The sequence below is a fragment of the Ascidia mentula genome, chromosome 4 (genome assembly GCF_947561715.1).
Source record: "Ascidia mentula chromosome 4, kaAscMent1.1, whole genome shotgun sequence".
Taxonomy (NCBI): Eukaryota; Metazoa; Chordata; class Ascidiacea; order Phlebobranchia; family Ascidiidae; genus Ascidia; species Ascidia mentula.
In genome coordinates, this window is record NC_138569.1 from 4,280,886 (window position 1) to 4,305,402 (window position 24,517).

At 38.3% G+C, this 24,517-nt stretch overlaps 4 protein-coding genes across 4 annotated transcripts; 1 reads left to right on the top strand and 3 right to left on the bottom strand.

The window, feature by feature from the left end:
- The first annotated feature begins 52 nt into the window (after nucleotides 1-52).
- On the top strand, nucleotides 53-2,499 carry LOC145897270 (hydroxylysine kinase-like). Its single transcript, XM_082985474.1, has 5 exons — nucleotides 53-212; nucleotides 820-927; nucleotides 1,115-1,269; nucleotides 1,323-1,503; nucleotides 2,024-2,499. The coding sequence occupies exons 1-5, from the start codon at nucleotides 53-55 to the stop codon at nucleotides 2,497-2,499; spliced, it is 1,080 nt and encodes a 359-aa protein (XP_082841600.1).
- A 900-nt stretch (nucleotides 2,500-3,399) lies between these two features.
- Nucleotides 3,400-6,311, bottom strand: LOC145897271 (hydroxylysine kinase-like). The gene is made up of 5 exons (XM_082985476.1): nucleotides 6,125-6,311; nucleotides 5,183-5,287; nucleotides 4,708-4,862; nucleotides 4,243-4,417; nucleotides 3,400-3,863 (listed from the first exon to the last, which is right to left on the bottom strand). The coding sequence occupies exons 1-5, from the start codon at nucleotides 6,309-6,311 to the stop codon at nucleotides 3,400-3,402; spliced, it is 1,086 nt and encodes a 361-aa protein (XP_082841602.1).
- A 2,065-nt stretch (nucleotides 6,312-8,376) lies between these two features.
- LOC145899453 (hydroxylysine kinase-like) lies at nucleotides 8,377-12,440 on the bottom strand. The gene is made up of 5 exons (XM_082988241.1): nucleotides 12,071-12,440; nucleotides 11,118-11,222; nucleotides 10,906-11,060; nucleotides 9,527-9,704; nucleotides 8,377-9,092 (listed from the first exon to the last, which is right to left on the bottom strand). The coding sequence occupies exons 1-5, from the start codon at nucleotides 12,252-12,254 to the stop codon at nucleotides 8,629-8,631; spliced, it is 1,086 nt and encodes a 361-aa protein (XP_082844367.1). The 5' UTR covers nucleotides 12,255-12,440; the 3' UTR covers nucleotides 8,377-8,628.
- A 1,885-nt stretch (nucleotides 12,441-14,325) lies between these two features.
- On the bottom strand, nucleotides 14,326-21,884 carry LOC145899446 (uncharacterized). The gene is made up of 20 exons (XM_082988230.1): nucleotides 21,678-21,884; nucleotides 21,157-21,316; nucleotides 20,800-20,920; nucleotides 20,404-20,569; nucleotides 20,156-20,261; nucleotides 19,821-20,030; nucleotides 19,409-19,537; nucleotides 19,224-19,345; nucleotides 18,338-18,441; nucleotides 17,955-18,068; nucleotides 17,507-17,666; nucleotides 17,168-17,256; nucleotides 16,820-16,857; nucleotides 16,657-16,740; nucleotides 16,451-16,508; nucleotides 16,289-16,380; nucleotides 15,975-16,151; nucleotides 15,775-15,911; nucleotides 15,327-15,400; nucleotides 14,326-14,699 (listed from the first exon to the last, which is right to left on the bottom strand). The coding sequence occupies exons 1-20, from the start codon at nucleotides 21,792-21,794 to the stop codon at nucleotides 14,588-14,590; spliced, it is 2,370 nt and encodes a 789-aa protein (XP_082844356.1). The 5' UTR covers nucleotides 21,795-21,884; the 3' UTR covers nucleotides 14,326-14,587.
- Between the last annotated feature and the right edge of the window lie 2,633 nt (nucleotides 21,885-24,517).

A 24,517-nucleotide genomic window follows, 5' to 3' on the forward strand; every position in this document is an offset into this window, starting at 1 on the left:
GCGTGCCGAACATACCAGTCTCGCCATGACCAACGCTTTTGACCGGTTTACTATGGAGGGAGCAATCAATTTGGTACAAAAGGAATACAGCATTGATGTGACAGAATTTAAAGTGTTGGATGGATATATTGACAAAAATCTGTGGCTGAAAAGCAGCGACGAGAAAGAATACGTGATGAGAATTAAACTGCAAAGTTTTAACGAAAGTTTGGGTAAGTGAAGAAGGAACAGATGCTGAAACTTAATTGTTTGTGCAACGATGGACGTCGTAGGTGGCGCTTATAACTAGGTTAGACGTGGAGTTCCCAAGTAAACTGAAATTTGGGGCTGAAATTTAGCAATCTCTTTCCTTCTGAAGTAATTCAATCTTCCAACGTAATATGTACAATTTTATTCTTACCAAGTGCCAATATCAGGACCCAAGCCAGGCAACTTTAACTTTAATCCTTTTCACACAAGCAGTTTACGTGGCAATCGATAGAAACAGAATAGAATCAGACTAGAATGAATAAATACAGATTGCAACGCAGGAAGCCCAGAGCACAGGAAATAATTTACTGGTATTAGCCGGACAAGTAAAGTTTTTGCTACGACCGAGGCGCCACCTTGCGGTAAAACTTGCGTCACACGAAAATAGTCCCTTGAAGCTCTATTTGGGTTGTCTTAAGAATAGCAAACAACTGTCATATATCATTTCAAACAAATTGAACCTAAATTAAAAAATTCCAAACATTTCGTTATGCCCAAAACATCACAACACCGAATGGAAATTAGCTAAAAAACGACACAAAATACAAATTATTGTGTTTTTTTTTCAAGAGCAAATGATAGAGGATGGTTTGGTTCACCTCAACCGAGAAGGTTTCCAAGTCCCCATGCCAATCACATCCTTTCTGGAGGGAAAATCACGCGTTAAATACATAACAAGTATGTAAGGATCGACCAAAGTTTTTTTTTTATCGTTTATTTAAATCTCAGGCGAATGTTGCAGAAAGAGTCCCATAATTAAAAAAATTTGGGACTCGGAAGATCAATGTTTACTATTTCTTGGATCCACTGTTTGTACATTTCTAACAAAAATCTTTAGTAATTTTTCATTTTTCCTTTTATGTAGAAAGCCGCGACAATTCAATTAAAAGCATTCCCGTTCAAGTCGCACGCTTTATTCCCGGAAAAACGGTTTATAATTCCAGTTTCACTGATGAGGAACTTTACACGCTTTCCTGGAATATTGGCGCCTACGGTGGAAGTATGCAGCGTCATCTAACGGTACGACTAAATAAAACCTTGAATGCAGTCGAAATATATCGGATTTTGCACAGACCTTTTCCAGCTTAAAACGCATGAGAAGGGACGATTTTTACGTCTGGTACACGGAAAACTTCCCGGAGCTTCAGGGGCTGCTACACTTTGTTGACGACATTGAACTCAGGAGGTTAATAAAAGATTTCGTTTTGGGGTTTGAAGAAAACGTTTCAACGAAGTTACCACGGTTGCGCCAAGGTAAGTGGTCATGGCATATATGAGGATATTGTCAATCTGTGGCCAATGTATAGAATGGGTCGGGATCAACCTTTTGATGGTTTTACGAAACCGAGGTTTTGTTTAAAACACCGTCTCACGAAGAAGAAAGCGATTTAGCAACTCTTAATGGAAAATTTTTTCATAAAAAGTTAAGCCATGTATCGGATATTTGAATTCCTTTGAATCTTTACTGGAGAAATTCTCCAATCCACTATATAACATTGGACTGAGCGTGGTTTGGCTGAACAGCACCCATCACATTGCATCTGCAAATATTTGTTTTATGTTTTTGTGTTTGGCGTGCTTAAAACCTAATCAGTAGTAAAAGACAGTGTATATAAAGCAGGTCTACAAATTTTACAAAACCAAATTGCAGAGCGCGTTCTCGTTTGTTTCCAAACACGCAAAGTGTGCAGACAAATAAATCTCCCTGCAGCACAATACTTCCATAACAGTATGGAAGTCAACTGGCAATCAAATCGTCTGTTTTTTGCTCTAGGCTTCGTGCACGGCGACTACAGCAACACAAACATCGTTGTAGTCAACAGAGAGAAATCCACAACTTCTCATCTCACGGGAGATGAACTCATTAGAAGCCTCGGAACGATCGACTTCGAATACTTTCATCATGGTTACATTGTTTTCTCCTTGACAGTATGCATGGCGTACATGATGACCCAGGCGTCTATTCAGTGCAACGATCCACTTGTGGTGGCTCGTGAAGTATTGCAGGGGTACTTGCGGGAATTCTCTTTAACCCCAGACGAGCTGGAAGTGGTGTTTTGGGGTGTTGTTGCCCGTCTGTGTACCACGGTTGTCATGGCTTCACGCCAAATTGCAAGTGTTGATGTGGATGTAGATTATGTAACGTGTGCTTCGCGACACGCCCCGGCTCTGCTCCGTTCGATAGTTTCCCAAGGACGTAACAAGGTCACGAGCATATTGCTGAATGAAGACAAAAATAATTCCGCATAAACATCGTGCGTTTCGCTCAAATTTTTGGTGAAAGTAACTGCAATTAAACTTTCCCATTCATTTAACCTACCTTATCGTACTGTACCATAACCACTTTGCTTTAAGTACATGTTAATTGAATACCGCGGATAACATAACAAAAATCTTTTAAGGTGCACGGATCAGCTGATGAATTTTAGTAGTCGTGCGAATAATGGAAAAATTCTTGCTTGTTTGGTTTGCCCTGTTTAAATTCAGCTTACAGAAAAATCAAGCAAAGAGAAAAGCTTTTGTGTAATTCCGCTGATGATAAAAATAATATACGGTCGTTTTTATCAGCAGGTTTTTGGTTTTATCTGGTTTTAAGACTTTAGTTTTGCATCAAGGTTAAGCGCATTTAGTTACTACCTTACCCACGCAAACAGAGTATTAAAAAAAAACTTAATTTAAATCAGTGTAATATTTTTTTATCTTCGACATTCACTGGACAAAATGTTGGAAGTTGGTAAAAAATTATTATTCCAACAATTTGCGTTTTGCGTGACACAGTAATTTTACTCGCAGCCTACATTTTACCTAACTCCTATATTTCTCGTTTCCATGCTCTCATTACCAAAATTTATTCCATAAACTAACAAAACGTGTATTTTTTTTAATTTGGACCGTCCATGGGATCTTGTTAAAGCTAAAGCCTCTGTTGCTTTAAATAAGCGGAAAGCGAGAGAACACGTGACAACGGGCCAAGGCATTGTGATTCTTACAACTGCATATTTGGAAACAATAAAGTAATATAATGGTAACTTGACCGAAATTTTTGAGGATGCACTAACATACTTGCGCATTTGTATAACCACACGGCTGTAAACATCATATCTTCCAGAGAATAGATTGTGGACAAACTTCATCGGTTTCTTGAATGCTTTATAGTTGAAACATGGAAGCCATTGATTTGTCTTTTCCTTGATCAAAAAGCATTTTCAACAACTCGGGGCACTGAGCGGCCTGCGCGGTATTGTTATAGTTCATATCGGAATCAGGAATCGAAGCAACCTTCTCCAAATACATCACGTACGACAAAGATAAGCGTGCAGCGATCCCCCAAAACACAACTACCATCTCCTCATCTGTTATTGGGAAAACATTCAAATATCCTTTAAGAATTTGGGAAGCAATTTTCATGGGGTCAGCCCGGCGTGAAACGGCTTGCGTCATCATGTAGGCGATGCAAACGGTGACATCGAATACGATGCAACCATAGTAAGCTTCGTTAAAGTCGATGATTCCCATGTTGGCGAGAATTTCGTCTTCTGCTAAGTATCGTGTGGTCGGAAGAGATCGGTTCACGATTATTACGTTAGTATCGCTGACATCTCCATGAATAGGTCCTGTGAACAAGAATTTGTTGCTTAAACGTTAAAATAGTGTGTGTAAATACACGAAAACATGAGATAGTCAGCATGCGCAAAAACAACAGCAAACTACGGCTATATGTGAACAAAATTCAATTTGAAGTCAACCCTTTTTGTTTGTCGACCCCTCCTCGATTTGCCTTTGCGTCACACATCATCGTATATACAATGTATGACAGCAAATCTCGGGCTAACCAACATGCTTTGAAAAGATGTTGCAAAAAATGGGTTCATTTAAAAATACAGACTTTAGTGTTTCGCGGTATTGCAATAATTATATTGTCTTCAAACAATACAATATTGTTGGAGCAAATTCTTATTCCAGTTAAAGGTGTAAAAAAGATTGTGCTTTAACCTTTGCGTAATTGAGCCAGCTTTGGAAGGACTTCCTCCTCAAAACGTGTGATAAACGTTTCAATAATCTTGTAAAGTTCTTCGTCCTTGCAGTAGTGCAGGTATTTTCGGATAAAGGGAAAATTTTCGGTGTACCACAAGTACTCCTCGCGTCTGACTGGTTTACACCTGCAGGACTGCAAATGAAAAGCGTGCTAGCTTTTGTTTTAACTTTCCCAGCATAAATAAGCATGGGGTCAATAATATGAATATTGTGAGCTGCAAACAGATGCCCTTTTGTCCGGCAAGATCGTTCATAGTCTCACCAAGACGATGCAGCATACAAAAATTACCCATGTATACCAACATCAACCACAAAACGATTGTTACTTAATCTTCAAAGGGTTTACTAGAATTGCTGCTGCGTGACCAATAAATTTGTGGCTGTGGTTGGAGTGATGTACAAACTTTGTTCCTGTAAACTTACCATTAGTCGCTTTTGCATCATCCCTTGCAAAGTCCCTACATTTCGGGCTACAATGTACAGTTCATCAACCGTGCAGTTTGAGTGAAAGATCGTGTTTCCTGGAATGAATACCAGCAGTTGCACCGGAAAGCAAGCGACAGATCCATCTTCACATTCTAGTATTAAGAGAAGTTAGCCAACAAACACAAACTATATAAACTTGCACGCTTAGCCCCTCAATGAATTTTTCAAACATAAGCTCATTCAGGAAGATACAAAGTTATACGTTGTAAATTCGCCCAAAAAGGCTGTTCCTTAGTGAAGAACGAAATCTTTTTTTCAATGGCAGAATTGCCAACTTACGATTGTGCATTTTATTTGTTTGGTGTTTTTGTTTGCAAACAATAAATAGTATTGTTTAGAAGCCTCCAAAAAATATTTAATTTCTGGCCGCAATTTCAACGACCGGTGCTACATACAAGTAACCAATCAGTACCAGCTTCATGTTGTCCTAGGATTTTTCCATCCAGAGTAGGAACAATGCATGGAACTAAGAAACCAGCTTTGTGCAGATGCCCGATCTCTGATGCAATCAAATCTTCTGCAACAAAATGTATATTTCTTTATATTCTGCTTGTATTTAAGAAGGGATACAAAATTAGAAGCGTTCTAAAAATGTGATTATGCCAAACGGGCAAAAATGATACGATGTTTTGTAAAAACCGTATATCAGTATTTGTATTAAAACAAGTTTGGTCTGCGTTAAATATTCTTCTTGTGCTATATCACAATGAATCCGCCTTGAAACAAAACAACCGGTGATGCGTGGAGGTCAATCTTACGGTTGAATGAACATGGTATGTTGCTGTTGCTATGGTGATTTTTTTGTGTTTTGCCGGTTTCAGTAACAATTCTTTCTAATAACCAGTCGGTATATTTATCAATCTTTTAATTTTTGTACTGATGATATTATGCCCAAAGAATTGGTCCTATAGCTATATGGGTAAAAAAATACAAATAAACACTTCATAGGGTCTGTAGAGTAGACGTTGACATGTATCAATACAAACAGCAAAATAAAGCTTGTATTTAATTTTAGCAAAAGGTTCGGTATATGCTTTATTAAAACCCAACAAAGCGACCAACACACTAAAACCACAGGTAGACGTAGTCGTACCGTTGGTGTGTCCAAGAAGAATAAACATTTGTCTACCAAGCCCCAGAATTTGTTATTTACAGGTCTTGGTGGACAAATGTTTGCTTTTGCTTGGACACACCAACGGAATGACCAGCACGTCTACCAGTCGTTTTAGTGTCCGCGCACTCTGAGACCCCAGTAATGATTAACAACATCTTAGCTTTGGCTTTTTTATTAACTCCACTTATTTTGCACCTAAAACTCATTTTTGTGCAGAAATACACGGTATTTACTCTTTACCGAGGTCAATATTCAGTGGTAGAAGTTTAATTCGCAAAAGATATTCCATCTTGTTGTCACAACCAACTTTCACGTTGCAGTCGTCGAAGGAAGGAAGTGTTCTAATTTCCAGAGCATGAAGTCCATATACTTTCTTCATAACGTTTGCGGCCAAGTTAAACGTGACGCACGGCTTGGAAGAAGGCATTTTGGATGAAGGCACCCTTGCTTACTCTGTTAATTTTATATAAAAGGTATGGTAGGCAATATGCTTTTCTGGTTTTGGCCAATAATAAGGTACTAAGGTACCTGCAGGTATTAAGGCCTACTTAGCAAAAACCTATAATTAAAAAGACGTTGGGTTGTTGCCAATTGGTAAGAAAAGTTTTTCGTGGTTTGTGCGACACCAGCAATGCAAGTACAGCTTGCATTGCAGTCTGGTATAATCGGTTATTTAACTAAGCCTCATAAAAATGATCAGCAAAGTTGAGCCAAAAATGTGAATTGTGTAAACTGCAGACAGATGGCCACTGTTTCGCCCTACCTATAGGTATAGTTTAATGCCCAACGGATGGCGGTGATTAATTGTATAGTCACCACAAAGTGAAAGTCTTTGCTTTGCCGTTTGGTCAGCTTAGTGATAACGACCCAACCTTCACATCATTAACTGCAACCAACCACGTAATTACACTGAAGACATGCACAGCACCTGTGGCGACACATTCTCCACGCTATATATGTATAGATAACGCACACAAATCACCTTCAGTTTTACAAACGCAGTATTATCAATTAAGTTTTGCATTGCTATAATTTTGTTTTCGCAGTTTATCACAACATAAAACACAACATATCACAACAAACATTTTGTACTATTCTATGTTCCAAACAGCTGCTTAAAACTTTCAGATCAACAGCAGGTCAAATTTGAGAAAGTCGGGATGACGTATCCCCTTTTTTCTTTTCTGGTTAACTTAATACACTGCTCTTCGGCGACTGTAATGTACACAGAACAACATTTTTAAATTTAACACATAACAGGGCACAAGTTATCTAAGAGCAAACCTAAGCAACCAAAGTATTAACGTGAATGTCGTTCGGTTTAAAAATACCAAGTAAGTTCCAAAACATAAGAGGAAACTGGTAGCCAGGATTGGCTGTCGCCGGTGGTCCATATGCCAGTGCTATAACAATTTTAAAATATTTCGTTTAACTAAGGGACATAATTTAAAAACACATATACGCCACCGTGCTTGATTATAGGACTCCGCTGGTCCTGAGGCAAACTGTAACCAGTGACCAGAAAGAATACCTATATTGCTCTCACCAAGATCAAGGGCCAGATTCACAAAATAATAAAATCCGTCAATTAAATTTCATTGCGAAGAAAGCGTTGTTGACCGTTTGACTTCAATCCTGAACTTACGTCACAAAGTCATTAATTCGGTAACCTGAAATTTTGGGCAACCCAAAGGTATTTGCCTTCTTTGAATCCGTCGTTAATTGAGTATTTTGTATACTTGGTTTGCAATCTTCCTGCTGCCCTGAATCAATACAGGAAAAAACGCCAGATACGAGTCAAGGAATAGATCTAATGGGTAAGGGAGGCGTGACCGAAAAAAGTATAAGCACCACTGACCTAATATGCCATATATTGCAAATACTTCTTGCAAGTTCGCTTTCACATTTTCTTCACAAATCCAATACATATACCATCATGAACCACTAGGTAGGCCTACTTTTGAAAATGAATTTGTCACAAAATTGCAAAAAAAAGGTTTCAAAAAGCACTTATATAGGCCTAACTATGGATTGTACTGTTAAATAAAAGTACGCTCCAACAGATGCCACTGGCGCAACTACTGTGCCTGATGCTGTCGACAACTTCCTTTACTATCTGCTAAAATAATTATAGTACAGTGCGACAAAAACATTCGATAGGACTTCCCTTGCATAACGACAATACACAGTGGTTTGTAACATGATCTACGTTGCATGCAAAAGTCAAAGCACCGGTACAACAGAAAAAGCTTTGGTTTCGCATTTTTCATGGGTTGACGAGGAATTTCCGCCAATATACTGCAAATTTACAGTGCTGTCACTAATGTACAAAAAATTAACATTAGATTAGAATCCAAATTACAGCTACTTAGTTTTTTTTTTAATTAGAATAAAATTACCAACGAACAAATAAATCAAGTTCAGTCCATATTATCGGAATTAATTCTTGCTAGAATTAAATGGGCATAGGCGATATGGCACGTTTTGCGCTGATATGATAAATGCCGTTGTACAAAGAAAATTTTTCGGCAAAACTGTAAATTAGACTCAGTTAGACTTTGAGCTCACTGAATTTTGCCGAATTACATTAGAATTGGGGGAATTTTGCTGCATGTCGAACTAACTAGCAAATTAAAATAGTTTTATTGTCCAAGTTTGCTTGTGTGGCCCAATAACGCTACAAACGCCCACGAAACACAAAAAATATGCAAGTCTGCAAATACATTGGAGGTCTTTTAATTTCTCTAGAGTTGCAACATGGAAGTCATTGATTTATCTTTTCCCTGATCAAAAAGCATTTTCAACAACACGGGGCACTGAGTGGCCTGCGCGGTAACATTGTGGTTAAGGTGGGAATCTGGAACCGTAGCAACCCTCACCAAACACATCAAGTATGACGTAACAAATCGTGCAGCAATCGCCCAAAACACAACTTCCATCTCTTCATCCGTTACTGGGAAAACATTCAAGTATCCTTTAAGAACTTGGGAAGCCGTTTTCATGGGGTCAGTCTGGCGTGAAACGGCTTGCGTCATCATGTAGGCAATGCAAACACTGACGTCAAATATTACATAGCCATAGTGAGCGTCGTTAAAGTCGATGATTCCCATGTTGGCAAGAAGTTCGTCTTCTGTTAAGTATCGTGTGGTTGTGAGAGACCTACTGACGAGGACGACGTTGGTGTCGCTGAAGTCTCCATGAAGGTTCCCTGAATGTGGAAAACGAAATACTCAACGCGAGTTTATGCATTGTGGAAAAAGGTATGTCCAAAATGGCTGCAGTAAAGGCGCAAACACCAACGCCATTAGCTACCGGACGCGCTGGTTGCCGTAAATTCCAAAGTTTTTCTTCGCCTAAACGTAATTTTTCGTTTATGGCGCTTGGTATTTATATTCTTTGAGAATTTCTGCTATGACTACATGTAAAATTTTACTAAAACGGTTATACCGCCGCGCTACATCACGTATTTCAATAATGAACTCCTATCTAAAGCCAACCTCTACCTTTTTGTGACGTTAGACTCATTGATGTCGCGGCGCTGGTACCATGGATAGTTGGAAAAACAATTATTTCATCAAAAATAAACAAATATTTCATCAAAAATAGGCAGTTCTTGGAATGCAAAAATGATTGCAAGCTTACCTTTACGTAATAGTGTCAGTTTTGGAATGACTTTGTCTTCAAACTTCGTAACAAACCATTCAATGATCGAATATAGAACTTTGTCAGTACAGTAGTGCAGATGTTTCCGTAGAGACGGGAAATTTTCTGTATACCACATCATGTACTCCTCTCGTCTGGCTGGTTTACACTTGCATGTCTGCAAACAGTTTTTGGCAAGATAATTATTTTTTTCCTTGTCGGGGCAAAGCGTTAAAGTGCATATGGCGCGGCCATGACAACTTTATAACTAAAGGTACATCTACAACAAACATATATCCAAAGTTTTACGGTTGTAGGTCAACTAAAAAATGTAGAAAACTGCACGAAAAGTAACGGCGACCAAAAATCGTAAACCTTTTGCGCTGAGGAGAAAAGGACATCACATAAGGCGCTTGCGTCGAAAAAATGCATTGTTTAGAGCGCCTTTTTTTGCAGATATCGAATAGTTTCAAACATAGGAGAATCCACAGATTACGTTACCTTAAAGGTCAGGACAGGGTTTTGCATCACACACAAATTTGTCTTTGTGACGAATCAAAGTTATATTTGTCCCTAATTAACGGAAGACCATAGGGTATAGCAGAAACGACATAACTGTGAGTGGACAAAACGACAATGCTAAACTAACGGTTTGTCTCTGTCGTGTTTTCAAAAGTTCATATTCAACGTTAGCGATCATAAATGCTGTAACAACAAGAACACCCTGTCCGAGTAACTGTTTTATTATTACACAACTAAATAAGATATAGTCGGTCGAACAGCGGCCATCTGTCTTTAGCTTAAATTAACATCAAAATCCGTTTATTGTACTTGTTCACTTTTTGTCGCCTGTTTAATGCAATATTATGCTTAAACCAGTTTTACATGTTTTCCATTCCTACGCATAAGGCTTGCTGCCAGCATGCACTCGCGCTCGACCGAAGCACCTTCTATGACGTCACGCAGCAATATCTCACTTTCGCACGCAGCGGCAAAAGTGCGACTTTGATCAGCTGTATTTCAGAAACCAGTCGCCGTATCAAGCTACTTTTTTCTCCAAAAATGTTCTAAAGTTATGAACATCTCTTAGTTTGATTATTAACATGTTTTGTTTTTACGTGTCATATGCACTTTAAAAGCCAAATAGTTTTCAACGTGTAATTTGCAGCATGTTTGTTGAACAAAAAGTTGTTTATTAAACTTTTCACAAACTTCTTTCACCTAGCAACTGTGAGAGTTTATGTATTACCATACACAATTCATAAGAATTGAAAACGTCAAGACACAATTCGGCCAAAGACATGTTTTAAATTTTTGTGACGTAATGCCTGGGAAACGATGGAGCTGACGTTTCGGCATCACATATGCTGTAAACTTACCATTAGTCGTTTTTGCATCATCCCTTGCAAAGTCCCAACATTTCGGGCTACAATGTACAGTTCATCAGCCGTGCAGTTTGAGTGAAAGATCGTGTTTCCTGGAATGAATACCAGTAGTTGCACCGGGAAGAAAGCGACAGATCCATCTTCACAATCTAGTAATCAATTTCACAAAAATAAAATACTGATGCCAGAGCTTGTATCTCTAGTACCAGCTTCATGTTGTCCTAGGATTTTTCCATCCAGGGTGGGAACAATGCAGGGAACTAAGAAACCAGCTTTGTGCAGATGCCCGATCTCTGATGCAATCAAATCTTCTGCAAAACACAACAGATTCCCAAATCAAAAGAACTACATACGTCTAAAGTTCGTTTGTTGCAACGTCATAAATACTTGGAAAATAGCTAGATTGGGCAAGGTCTTATCTGGCACCGCTGATGCACTTGGACTCGGCTGAATAAAGATTGTGTCAATCATATTGTTAGGTTATTGGGAAAATTTAACACATCTCATGAAATGGCGTCACAGGCGTGTTCGGGAGTTTTTGAGTGGGTCCAAATGTTTTTAATTTTTTCTTTTTTTGATTACTTTTTGGATTGGTTGTGGTCGAGCTTTACGAAATGCGCACGCCGCGTCTGTGCTAATTACCTCTGAAGGACGAATTGCGCAATTACGTTACGTTTCGTTTGGCAAAGATATTATTAACGAACGTGTGATTTGTAGCGAGTTTGTTGAATATGAAATGTATTGAGGTTAATATGGAGTGTATCAACACACGTAAACTAAAAAAAAAACTTTGAGATACAATTGGCCCAGTGACATGTTTCAATCCTTACCCTTATCTATACTCGCAAATTTTTTTCGTAATTTTTGTCTAAACATTGTAATTAAGACTCTGATAACGCGTTATTCAAATCAACGAATAGATATTACGACAAACTCCCATTTATCTACTCGACAAGAAGTAAGTTTACTGCGGTTTCCGCATATGTGCGCTTACGAAAAAAAATGGATGCAGCACCCACAGGCTCCCCCCGTACTGGGCGCCTACAGTTCTGTACATTTCCATTACTTAAATTTACAAGGTAGATAGGGTAAACTTAAAATTAAAAATCTATTTTTTTTTAAAGAAAAAGTCGGTATTACATTATCAGTTACTTCTTACCCATTTCAAGATTCATTGGTTGCATTTTAATTCGAAAAAGATAGTTTTTGTTGTTGTCACAACAAACTCTCACATTACAGTCGTCGTAGGAAGGAAGTTTTTCAATTTCTACAGCATGAAGCCCATAGACATCCTTCATAATGTTTGCAGTCAATTTAAATGTGACGCACGGCTTGGAAGGCATTGTTGTTGCTGGGACTGTTTACTTGATGAAAATTCACTGCTGAATCAAAATGCTTTGCCAGCAGGACTGTTGCTGTTTCTTCTGTAGTAGTTTCCCACAAAGCTAATATATTGTTCTGTTACGTTCCTGGCTTTTCTCAACAAGTGATAAATGCTTTACTTTATTTGACCATCACATGCTTACTAGCCTGCTGGTAATCAGTGTTTCACAACCATATGAACACAGCTACGTCAACAATGTCTACTGTCATGATAAATAGGGTACATTCGTAGACTGATACGGCACGTTTAATAATTTGATAATAAATAGGGTACTTTCGTTCTGTAGCACAATATTGCAAACTATAGAAAAACCACAACAGATTTTAAAAGTCTACGCAATGCAGTATGCCTGCTGAACAGTTTGTTGCTGATGCTGCCAGGCATATTTTCGCGCTTCTTTTGTGCCTTTTTCATGCGTTACTATTTATCGAGTGTTGAATAACGACCGAAACGTCGACCAAACAAGACTTTTTTTGCCATAAAAGCCTTAAATTGAAGCCTGCTGAATGTTATCAGCCAAACCCAGCGCGATTTTTTGGCGCAGATAGTGCGTTCACAGCGTGTCGAACACTTTCGCGCTTGACTGCATTGCCGCGTGTACCAAAGGCACGTAAATCGCCGGTTAATAAAACTTTGAACGGAGGTAACGCGGCCACCTTACGAGGTAGCGGCATGATTTTTTTACGCGCTACAGACTTTAGGCTAAACTTTCTAACAATACTAAAATTATTTAAAAAAAACATATTCATATACGGTTATGAATATGATATGCGTATTATGACATAAGTTGCGAAAACAAGATTCACTAGCAAAAATTGAAATAAAAGCAGAGCATTCTACGCGCTCCACCCTTTCCAAATGATATTAAATATCTGCAAAATTCAAACAGAAAAGTTCAGAAAGATGAATTTTTAATTTGAAAACATAAATGATTTTTGTATGACAACTTTCGATGAATGTTCGTACCAACAGAGTCGCCATTTCTCCCTTTGAGTATTCAATATTATACCATACTGCTATCGAATGAAATCAAACTTTGACCAATTCGGCCGAGAATGCTATGCGAAATTCAACGATAACTTATGCGCGTGTTTAGCTTTTTAGCGAAACTGTTTTAGGAAGCACCATAGTAATGCAATTGGAGATGCTAAAAAAGGCGATCTTATACAGACGAGACTGAAATTTGCGGTGGTTCACGACTTCGCACCGGCACCACCTCACCAGAGGGATGTTAGTTGACAAAAAAAATATATACATATTCATAATCGGTTATGAATATGTTTTTTTTAAATTTTGATATCGTTAGAAAGGTCAGCCTATGAACTTTTACGTGTAAAAAAAATCAAGCTGCTACCTCGTAGGGCGGCCGAGTAAACCGCGTTCAAAGTTTTGTTAACTGGCGATTTTTTTTGTCAACTAACATCCCTCTGGTCACCACCTCGGGGCGTGGAATTGTGAATATGTTGACAATTTGTAAAAACCTAATTATTGCATGGTTTCAACTACACAATTTGGTCTCAGTTTAAAGCTGAACGAACTATGGGTGATAGTTGGGCATGTATCCGACGTCAGATTTCTCATACGTTATGTTGTGTTTTCGTGGTATCAACTGTATTTTTATTAACGTCGGATAATAATCACGTTCTGAACCCGTATATCAACTCATTTACGGCGAACATGATATTCGCTCGTATGCACGGAAGATAACTAAATATCCGGTCGACACATTTTATGACTAACTTCCTGCAACAAGCTGCCTGTTCAAATCAGTCAGGGATTAATCCTAACTAACGCCCTACAGGCGTTACATATATATACAGACACATATATATTTATAAATGTGATTAAAGAACGAAAAAAACTGGATCAATTTAAAAAACCAAATAACCCTGACAGACTTTCGATTACAAATGCCTTTTTTAGGCGAAATATATTTTTCTTAATAAACATCCACCATCTGAACTATCCACAGATCGCTTTTGTGGAATTTAACATATAATCACATATTTATATATGTTCCTTATTTTCTTGACGGACGATTTGTTTCACACACACAAAATCACAATCACAAAGGCACAATGATTATACAAAGTGCATGAAAACGATTTCGCAATAATTCTCTCTTAAAAACTGCAATGAAAGATGCAACGCTACAAAGCTTGAGAAAGCTACACAGTGAAAATACAAGGCATAAAGTTGAGCACGATATAAAGAGTAAGATTAAAACATATCGATACACAATCTACGTTTCTCAATACAAACACAGTAGGCCAGGCGACCCTGCGGAGATTATTACATCACAATGCAAGCCTTCGACTGCTTATTCCTCTGATAGCGTCGCGGTAAAGAAGGCAAATCGTCGTCAGGTTTTCGACCGACTGGCTCGGCATCTGTACTTTCCCTTCTGTTTAAACAAAAAATAAGTTTATGTTTGCAATCGTTATAATGGTGGGTAGGACAATATCAATGAGCTCAAATACAAATAATGACAGTTGTGTCCGAAGTGGATGCAGTCAGCCCTGCATCAGTTACAGGGTTAGCCAACCTACGGCGAGTCGCACGATAACAAGCGGCGCACAACACCCCCAGGGAAAATACAAAAAAACCAGCCCTGCCTTAAAAAATCATAATACCTGGTTTTCAGAAAAAATCTACGCCTGAATCAAAAATTTAGGTCTTTTTAAAGATAAAAGTAAGTTTTATTGTAAGTAGTTGATCTGGAATAAGAAGACCAAAACCTTTGTCACGCTGCATCGACTGTGTCCACACCAGTCGTTTAGTTCAGCACTGATGACGAACTTAGGCGTGTTTGAAACGTCTACTTAACATGTCCAGCATCCTAGCTTTGGCCTTCTTGTTTAAAGTTATTCAATCCAAGTATTTTGCACCTAATTCTAACCTAAAATTAACATAATCCCAATGCATGGAAACTTGTGGCGCATCTGTATTTAAAAACAAAAGAAATAGCGCATGGGTAGCCAAGGTTGGCCGCCCTTGTTGTAATCGATTCAACAACAAAACATTAACTTACACTACTTGCTTGGATTCGTCAGTGGGCTGCGAATTAAACGTTGTATAAAGAGGGGTCGCCTCCGCATCTTCGTCCTGGTTAACATTGTTATGTTATTGTGGATATGCAGGGTACAACATTTACCACTATAAATATTTTAAACTTATACCACAAAATTTGCCTAATTTTTTTTTGTGAAACATTGGTGATATTTATAAGACCTTACAGGTTGAAACAGTATGTACACCCTGTCTGCAGCTCTCAATGAGTTCGTAATATTGTTTTACAAGATTGCTCACAAAAACATTCATAAAAATTATAAACAGTGCAGAGATATCACAGTAATTACCAACAAAAAGGATTCGTTGGCCACTCACTACATACATGCAAATTAAGGAGTGCTTTTCACACAATAAAACAATGCACCAAAATGGCTGGCTTTAACTAATATGAACAATCGAATCAATACCGCCTCCGCTGGTGGAACGTCGTACACAGCATCTCCACTGCTGGGTACTGGAGTCTTGGGAACATTGCCGGCCTCGGCTGCGCTCACAGTTTCCCGTGAATCACGTGATTTCACCGAAGCGTAAAGATGTGTGGAGCCTGCAACGAAATCGCAGGAAGTTAGTTTATTTATGAGTGAATTGCAAGTAACAGTCAGTAAACCTTCAAGCGGTTGTTCATCTTGGAACCTCAGACTCTTCTTGGCCCCTCCGGGCTCTCGCTCGCTTTCGGAGGACCCAGGACGCTCGTAAGTCGCCCCCAAGTTCGACCGTGGCGGTTTCGGTGGGGCGACGCGCGGCATCGATTTGGGGACTTCACCGACATTTGCATTGATAATATCTGCACGATTTTGTGGTAAAAGAACACAAAACAGCAGTAGCAAAAACAAACGGTGTGCTCGCATTTTAAGGAACTGACATTTACAATGCCTTGGAATCGCACATATCCTATTACAATTTGCCTATCAAAAACCGAACCTTCCGGGACAGTGCTATCATCCGACGAACTAAAACCGGATGAGCTCTTGCGCGGCGTATTATCGGGTTCTTCAATCGACTCGATCTGTTTCCTGAGGAGTAAAGAGGTACAACAGTTCGTTATATTAACTTGGTAGATTGTTGATGCACAATATTGCATACTTGTAGTGTCCCGCGTAATCTGTATCGCTTTTACGAGAGCGGGGAGTGTCAGAGTTGTCTGAAAACGTAAACAGTGGTGGTTGAACTCGTTTTCCACGAGAAATATTTGGCGTAATCGAAAATCCACATGCAGTTGGGTATTTTTTTCAAGTATTTTTACGTGAATATCATTATTTTGGGGCCGAAAAACAACTAAATTATCAAACCGTGTTGATTGGGACTTGATTCCTCCTCAACGAACGAGAGTTGAGGCGACAACTTGGGGTTGATCGTGGCGTAAGATTTCGGTTCTTAAAAGTGGAACAAAATTGAGTTAACGATTTTCTTTACATCGGATCTTTGTGTGAGTCAGTAAAGATAGCTCGTTACCATTTCTGCGTCTTCTGCTTGCAGTTCGGCTCGCGCCACTGAAAAATATGTTGAGTTAGAAACTGCTTAAACAACAGCTTATATTTTCATTATTCAATTAAAGGATATTTTTATTCACCGACGTTTCGCTTGCTATTTAGCTAGGCTTCCTCAGGGTATAATGGTACTGAAAAATACAATAGGGCAGCAACAGCAACATAACATTAGGACAACTTTGCACAAACAACCACTGACGGAATCAACCGCAAAGTCAGATAGGTATTTTTTCAATGTATTTTGATGGAAGAAAATTTCCACGTGGTTTCTTCTAACTTATTATATTTGAAATAATGCAGACCACACAAATACCTGGACATGGGTCGAAAAATATCTTCAAGTGACGAATCTGAGTCGGTCGGTAAAGACCAGGATACTTTACTCATCCCGCTCTCCTTTTTCTGTGAGGAAGTTCATTTGAATTAACCCAACAGTGACAAGATCAGCAGTTTTGCATAGAAGCGGCAAGCATTAAACACTACATCACGTTTAATTCCTATCTATGGTCTATGGCGTTATTAAAGGGAGCCAATGCCCAAAGGGATTGTGCGCATTTGTGACGTAATAACAGTTGTCAACAAAACAACACACGGGAGCCCGCAAGTTTCAGATCAAACTAAGTCACAAAAAAGCACGAGAAATGTTGCCTACATTGAACCGGTGAGAACGTGAGCTGCTAAACGATCTTTCAGTGACCGAGGAGAGGCCTCTCGCCACTTGAGGGGGTTTCCAGCCCTGGTCGTCATCGCGATAATCCCTCCTTCCGGCTTTGTATGTCTTAGTGGTGCTGGAACCGGAAGAATCCTGAAGACTGTTTAAAAAAATCAAACTTTCCGTCTGTGCGAATGAGAAAAAAATTCTAGGGTAACGAATGCTGTTGAAATGTATGTTTTCTGTTGCAGCCAACAATATTGGCCTAAAGTTCTACTGTAAATGTCGGAATGGTCTCGTCATTTTCCCAATATGGACGCGGATGAGTTGTAATTTCGTTGGTAGATTTTTCGAGGAAAGAAAATATCGACTAACGTAACAATGCCACACAAAATACGCGAATACGAAAAATTGGGGCAGCAGGATAGCTTGATATTAATTTACTTACGCGTCAACTTCGGTTATGGATTCCTCCGGAGGTTGCTGAGCTTGTTTTTGAGGGGTTTTGATATTAGGGTCTCTTAGTTTCGAAGATTCGATCGCCATCGGTCCATCGTCGACGCTTGGTTACAAAAATACTACATTTAAGTTTTAAAAACAAGCTTGTACGTGTACTCATCGTCAAAGTACCAAAGCTCACATGTGCGCACATGATATGCCAAGAAACGGCAAAATAGAGAAACCATTTGTGGGAATAATAGTTTCAAAATCAAAGTTTTTCAAAAATACGCTACGTTCAATTTAACATTACCACCGCCCGCTATGAGCTCAATACAAAATTCTGGCGACCATTAAGTGAAATGAAACAAAAACATCATTCTTGCTGCTTACGATTCAATGGCGGGCCGGTTACGGGAGTTCTTGGAGCGGTGATATTGATCGATCGCCAGCACAAGTTTGTCAATCAGTCGATCTTGTGAATCCGACGTCAAATCCTGCAAACACACGATTCAACCAATAATCAGGCGACGGAATTTGCAGACCTGCAGGTTTGACATCCAGAATAGGAGCCACCAAACTTTTTTCACAAAGGGCAAATAAGTTATATGTAAGCAGTGAGGATCGGTGGCCGGATAACCGAATAATACAAGTTAATTTTCACCCAAATGGCCAACTTGTTTAGTCTATTTCGGGACGGATGCGAACTAGCCATGTGGGCTGTAGTTCGGTGACCCTCGATCTAGATCAGTGTTTCTCAAACTTTTTCCAATCACGTACCGCTCATTTGTTTTTTAATACACTGCGTACCACCGTATTACTATACCATAACTGTTATGACATACCACCAATGAATAACAATTTAGCCAATATCACCAGTTGCTTGTTTTTCTTTATTGTGCATTTGTGACGCAATAGTATCAACGTGAAATTGTTGCACAATTGAATACACGATGTCAGAATTACTTCAACAGTGCAACAATTTCACGTTGATACTATTGCGTCACAAATGCACAATAAAGAAAACCGACATCATATATTTGCAGCGGTTTTGGCTTCTGCAAAGTGCGGCAAATTGTATAGAGTAACAGTAGACTAAATCGCGTACCACTAGTGGTACGCGTACCACAGTTTGAGAACCACTGATCTAGATTCTAGATCGTAATTCGTAGATTACGTTGAAAACAAGGAAAAAACGTAATAGCAGTGGCCTTTGATTTTCGATGAAAAAATGCAGCAAAGTATATCAGTGCATACAACAAAAGTTGATCTTTCCCACCTTGGCATTCGCTTGATGTTTTATAGCTCGCTTGTAATGCTCTATAGCCCGAGGGAAATCCCCTCTTACCATACTCAGCCCGGCCAAGCTTTCGTACACGTGCCACCTGCCGTACATGTTGTCTGTAAAGACACAGAAGATGTGACGTCATGATTTATTACGTCACTAGGCAAGAAGTAGCCTACCGCAGTCTCGGAACGCTTGCTTGGCGTGCATGTAACTCATTTCGGCGTCGTCCAGATATTTCAACTGTATTTCAGCGTAGGCCTGGTTGCAGAAACTCTGTCCCTGGGCATTTCGGTTTCCCTGTTCTCCTGCAAAGTAAAATCAAACCATAGACGATTGCTAGGACACCGCAGGACGATTAACACAGTGATTTTTTTGATAGAAAAAGAGTTTAATTTGTGTGATTATGCGGATTGTGATAATATATACACAGAATTATGTAAGGTAAAAGTATTAGGATTTCAAAACAAAAGTTAATCATTTCTGTGCAAATTTACTTTTTCTTGTCCTCACCTAAATTCAAATTTAAGTTCTTTTTGCTCTATGTATCTTACAGTGAAAGAAAATAATTAATTTACACTATTTACATACCATGTATTTTGACAGCTTTTTTGTGGTACTGGATAGCCAGAAGATAATCCCTGAGTCTGTTGTGGATTGCTCCCAAGTTTTGACACACGTTGGCGTAGAGGTTCCTGTCTTTATTCTTGCTGAGCCCCTCCGCTTGCTCAAAGCAGTGCAGTGCATTGTCAAAGTCGGACACCAGTGTATATTTCAGCGCCATTTTGTAAAAGATGTTTGCTGTACAAAAACAAATGGATAATCTAACAGCAATTTGTGCTAAGCATATATGTGAATTTAAGCACACTGTAAATACCCTTTATAGTTAATTAGTCACCCAGAAGTACGAGTTTTCTTTGATTTACCTTGCTCAAGATCATCTCCAATACGCAAAGCCTGTTTTTGGCATTGAGCCAGCACTTCGGAGCACTCATAGGTGACTACCGGCGAAGTAGATATCAAGAGATCTGCCTATATTTTAAAAATTGTGTAGGTTTTACTTATTATTTACCAGCAATATGCTGTTTTAATTACATGAAAGTACAAAAAAAAACAAATTTTAACATTACACAACTTTTCGGAGAAAAATAGGTGATACTGATCATGCATTTACCTGAGCCAATAGCAAATCACATGCTTTTTCAAACTTGTTTAAATCCGAGTACAACATTGTTGCTTTTGAATAGCAGGCTCTGGCTTGCAAGGCATCACCTTTGCGTTCATATACCTTTCCCATGTTAAGTAGAGTTTCACCCAACAGTGGACCGGAAGGCTGTGATCTTAAATGAAAATCCACTGTTAGCCAAGGCAGTTGAAAACAGACAGGTGATTGCTTGACATAGCAATGATCAGGCCAAGTTTTTCTTTGTTATGTTATACAGCTGCTTGCTAGAAATACTGGTAATGGGTCATTTTTTTAAAATTTATAGTTGGTCGTCGCAATAAATGAATGTGGATGAAGCTCAGATAGTAACTGTCATGCCAAGAATGTATTTCACGATTAACCTACTCATATTCATGTCTTGCTTTGTCATAGTATGAAAGTGCAGCATCATCTTTTGTCATTTGGTCATAAGCAAAACCAATGTTAAACAATATGTCTGCCTGGCTTGGTGAAGAGGAAGCTACATCTAAAACACAGATTTGCTCAGTGACATTTGTAATTCTTAGAGCAGTGATAATATTTAGATTGAGTGAATACCAAATGCCACATTCTAGAAACATTTGCCATTGCCATGCAATAAATGCAACTTATGGTCATTTGTGCTTTAACTGATCAATTTAAACTGTATTTACATCAATACAATAATACATAACATTGTTCCAAAATATCTCAATGACAAATAAAACAAGCAACATGTAATACTTCTCTGTTTGATAAGTTGTTCAACTGATTTAAGGACATCGATACCGCGGTCATAGTAACCAGCTGCTACATAAGCTGAGCCAATATTAAAGAGACAAGAATGTTCTGTTGCCCTGTCCTCGTTCAAGAACAAAGCATTCTTATAGGCAAGTATAAATTCCTGTAATGCAAAATTGTTTTTCAATGAAACTTACAGAAGTGATACCGTAAAGCACCAGTTTTTATAAAATGAATTTTATCAGAATATTATTTTTTATTTTATTAGCAATCTGGGCAAAAGTAAACTAATACCACAATTGCACACCATCTGTGCAGTCAGTATATATAGCCTATCTGCAAAATTCAAAAAATTTCAATGTTTAAGTGCAAATGAAATCATGTCTACTTTGCGCATAAAATAACTACGCTGCATACATTTTATTACACAACATAAATGAAACAAGAATGTATGTCATTTTTTGCCGTGAAATTGCTATGAACAGTACAAATAAATAGATCAACATTAAAATGTAAAACACAACCTTTATTGCATTATGAAATAGATCTTTCGACCCCGACCCCGAAGCTTCCCGCAGATGTAATTTTCCTTTTTCCGTGTGCTGGGTGATTAGTAATCTTACATCTGTATCTTGGGCCATGATCGTTGAACCAATTTAAAGGTCAGTATTTTTACAGAAATAATAATTTATCGAAATTTGCACACAATGTACATTTAACGAGTAAATAAAAAGCGCCAGTCAATGTGTCCCATGATCGAAAAGTGTTGTTAAAACCTTTCTTGAAAAACACAACGTTTTAGCTTCAACAGTTGTATTAATGTTTATTTATTTTATTGCCTAAACTTTTTATTAGGAAAGCTGCAGCATAATAATTGAAACAAACTTGTAGTTTCTATCAATGAAAGATTTAAGCTACATATAAATTACCATAACTTTTTTCTCATTGGATTTTGGAAATATGTTGGTTGTCCTGACAACCACCGCTAGGCGAAATAAAAGGGTAATTTTTTTGGAAAGGTAAACGATGCATGATGCTAAAATATCCAAATCACGTGCTGAGTAAGTGAATATTTCAATATTGGTTTTACCAGTAACAAGATACATATTTTTCTGGCTAAAACATTATTGTTTGATTAAAAGAGAAAGGCACAAAATTAGCCTGAGGGCATGCTAACGTATCACTCTGCCAAGACCAAATGACGTAACGGGTCAGGTAATTTTACGCATCTAAACTGAAACTTACACGGAAGAAGTAGGCACGAATTCATGCTTTATTTTTAACATTGGATGTCACGGAACTGTACAATCCAAATTGGGGTTGTTGGCTGTTACATTGTTTCACAAAACTTGCCCGGCTGCATCACAGAAGCAGGTATTGTTGTACTCCATGACTGTGCAAAATCACTACATAAGTTACCGGTGTAATGTCACCGTGACAATGCATGCTGGGAAAATCCCATCTGTTTACTTCACTTCGGCGAGTACGACACGTGTATTTTCGACTGTTTTTCATCTGTGTTAAGATTTCCGAAGCTAGCACGATTTTTTTGCAAATCACGATGACACAGAACGCCCAACAGAGGATTAAACCAAACAAATTTGATTGTTGTTGTTTGCGAAAGTGGTTATATAAATCCCTGTCGACGGTACATCGAATCATATTCGCCAGCAACCAAAGATCGTCTACATCCGAAGATCAACCTCAGAAGAATCTTCCAGAACGAAATCAGAAGAAATCAAATATTCTAACAACAATATGAACTTTCAACTTTTCGTCGTTTGCCTCGTTTTGTGCGCATCTGTCGCATTTGCCCTGCCCAGGCAACTACGTGAGTAAATTTTGTTTTGATTTTATTGTTTCAATTACGCAAAAAAGAATTATTATTTTGTTACGAAAAAATAATCCAATTTGGTATGCGCTATATAAATACCATATTCGAATCGCCGAGCACCAGCGCGTAAATATATTTCCGCTAATATTTCGACAACTCATAATCGCAATGCATTTTTATCGCAGAATGTGAGCCTAGTTTCGAGTTTTCCAACTGCGTGTTTTGTGTTCCTGAATGTCCTGGTCCAGTACTAACGGAATGCCCCATCACCAAATGTACACCCGGATGTACTTGCCCGAAAGGCTTCGCTGTTCTCAACAAAATTTGTGTTCCTGAAAACACGTGTCCGCCGTTAAGAGGTAAATCTATGAAACAATATTACTATGTAGCTAAGTCACTATGAACGATTTAGCTGAAGGGATCTTCACATTATGTAACACCGTTTAAAATAAATGCTTCGGCAAATACTTTAAAGGTGGTCAGGGTTATTTTTAAACGTACAAATGTACATCCATTTCTAATCAAATAAATTTATATAATTAATTTATAATTTCAAAACTGACTTCAAAAATTGGGATCTAACCAAAACTGCCGATGCAGGCGTAGCGATCATACTATCGTAATCACACAAAAAAGCATTAAAAAACCTGCATTTTTATCTGTAAAAACTACTGATCCTGTAGTAAAAAGCTATTGCTTTTTTTGTGTTTTATGATTTTAATAATTTATATTTAAAAATATATTTTTACATTGCAGGATGAAGAGGAACCGAACGGAATGCCGACAAATAAGAGCCAGTACATGAATTTCTGCTTGTATATTTAACATAAAAAAAACAACATCGCAGCGACATTGTGCTTCAGATTTAACAGGCAATTTTGAAAGTCACAGAAGGAATCACATATTGACAGGTTAATTATAGAGAAGGCCAAAGAGTTGCTCTGCCGGTTAGGGAAGCTTTTTAACTGCAAGGCATCAAACCAAACCAAACCAAACGTCATTGATGCACGTTAAGTTACAACTTGCACTACTTCGTGGTGATATATTAGTGCAGATGATTAGGATGTGTTTATCTTTCTTTGTGATAAAAAATGTGGTTTGCCGCCAAAAACGTTAAAGAGTGCAGATTTATATAATCCATTAGCTCCACCAAGCGGATGTTACGTAAAATAGTCCTCTAGCTTTCCTGCACGGATGTTATACTTACTTTAGATGTTAAATATCCACTTTGATTAGACTTTAAAATCGCTTTTGCGAATCCTTTAACTAGTTGAGCAACTAAATACAGCACATTTTCCAAACGCACGTCATTCCCGGATTTGATTCAGCACAAAAATATTAGGAAACAACATATGAAAAAATTAAATATTAGTTTCAAGCTTTTAATAAATTGCTACTGATGCTGCCAGGCATGTTATATTGCAGAATACTGCCCTTCTGGAGAAACTTTATTTTATTTTCGTTTCTCAATGTTCGGCTGTTATGCAACAGCCTTCATCATGAGGTAAGAATGTAAGTTTAAAAGTGGAC

What these genes read in the sequence shown, in the direction of transcription:
- LOC145897270 (XM_082985474.1), top strand. Translation starts at nt 53, where the DNA reads ATGGAGGGAGCAATCAATTTGGTACAAAAGGAATACAGCATTGATGTG. An exon ending in ACGCGTTAAATACATAACAA is followed by an intron (nt 928 to 1,114) that starts GTATGTAAGGAT and finishes CCTTTTATGTAG; the next exon opens with AAAGCCGCGACAATTCAATT. An exon ending in GTATGCAGCGTCATCTAACG is followed by an intron (nt 1,270 to 1,322) that starts GTACGACTAAAT and finishes GATTTTGCACAG; the next exon opens with ACCTTTTCCAGCTTAAAACG.
- LOC145897271 (XM_082985476.1), bottom strand. Translation starts at nt 6,311, where the DNA reads ATGCCTTCTTCCAAGCCGTGCGTCACGTTTAACTTGGCCGCAAACGTT. An exon ending in TGATGCAAAAGCGACTAATG is followed by an intron (nt 4,418 to 4,707) that starts GTAAGTTTACAG and finishes TTTCATTTGCAG; the next exon opens with TCCTGCAGGTGTAAACCAGT. An exon ending in GCTGGCTCAATTACGCAAAG is followed by an intron (nt 3,864 to 4,242) that starts GTTAAAGCACAA and finishes TCTTGTTCACAG; the next exon opens with GACCTATTCATGGAGATGTC.
- LOC145899453 (XM_082988241.1), bottom strand. Translation starts at nt 12,254, where the DNA reads ATGCCTTCCAAGCCGTGCGTCACATTTAAATTGACTGCAAACATTATG. An exon ending in ACCAATGAATCTTGAAATGG is followed by an intron (nt 11,223 to 12,070) that starts GTAAGAAGTAAC and finishes TGTGTTTTGCAG; the next exon opens with AAGATTTGATTGCATCAGAG. An exon ending in ACTGACACTATTACGTAAAG is followed by an intron (nt 9,093 to 9,526) that starts GTAAGCTTGCAA and finishes TTCCACATTCAG; the next exon opens with GGAACCTTCATGGAGACTTC.
- LOC145899446 (XM_082988230.1), bottom strand. Translation starts at nt 21,794, where the DNA reads ATGGCCCAAGATACAGATGTAAGATTACTAATCACCCAGCACACGGAA. An exon ending in ACAACTTATCAAACAGAGAA is followed by an intron (nt 20,921 to 21,156) that starts GTATTACATGTT and finishes TCTGTGTTTTAG; the next exon opens with ATGTAGCTTCCTCTTCACCA. An exon ending in TGATAGCACTGTCCCGGAAG is followed by an intron (nt 16,152 to 16,288) that starts GTTCGGTTTTTG and finishes AAAATCGTGCAG; the next exon opens with ATATTATCAATGCAAATGTC.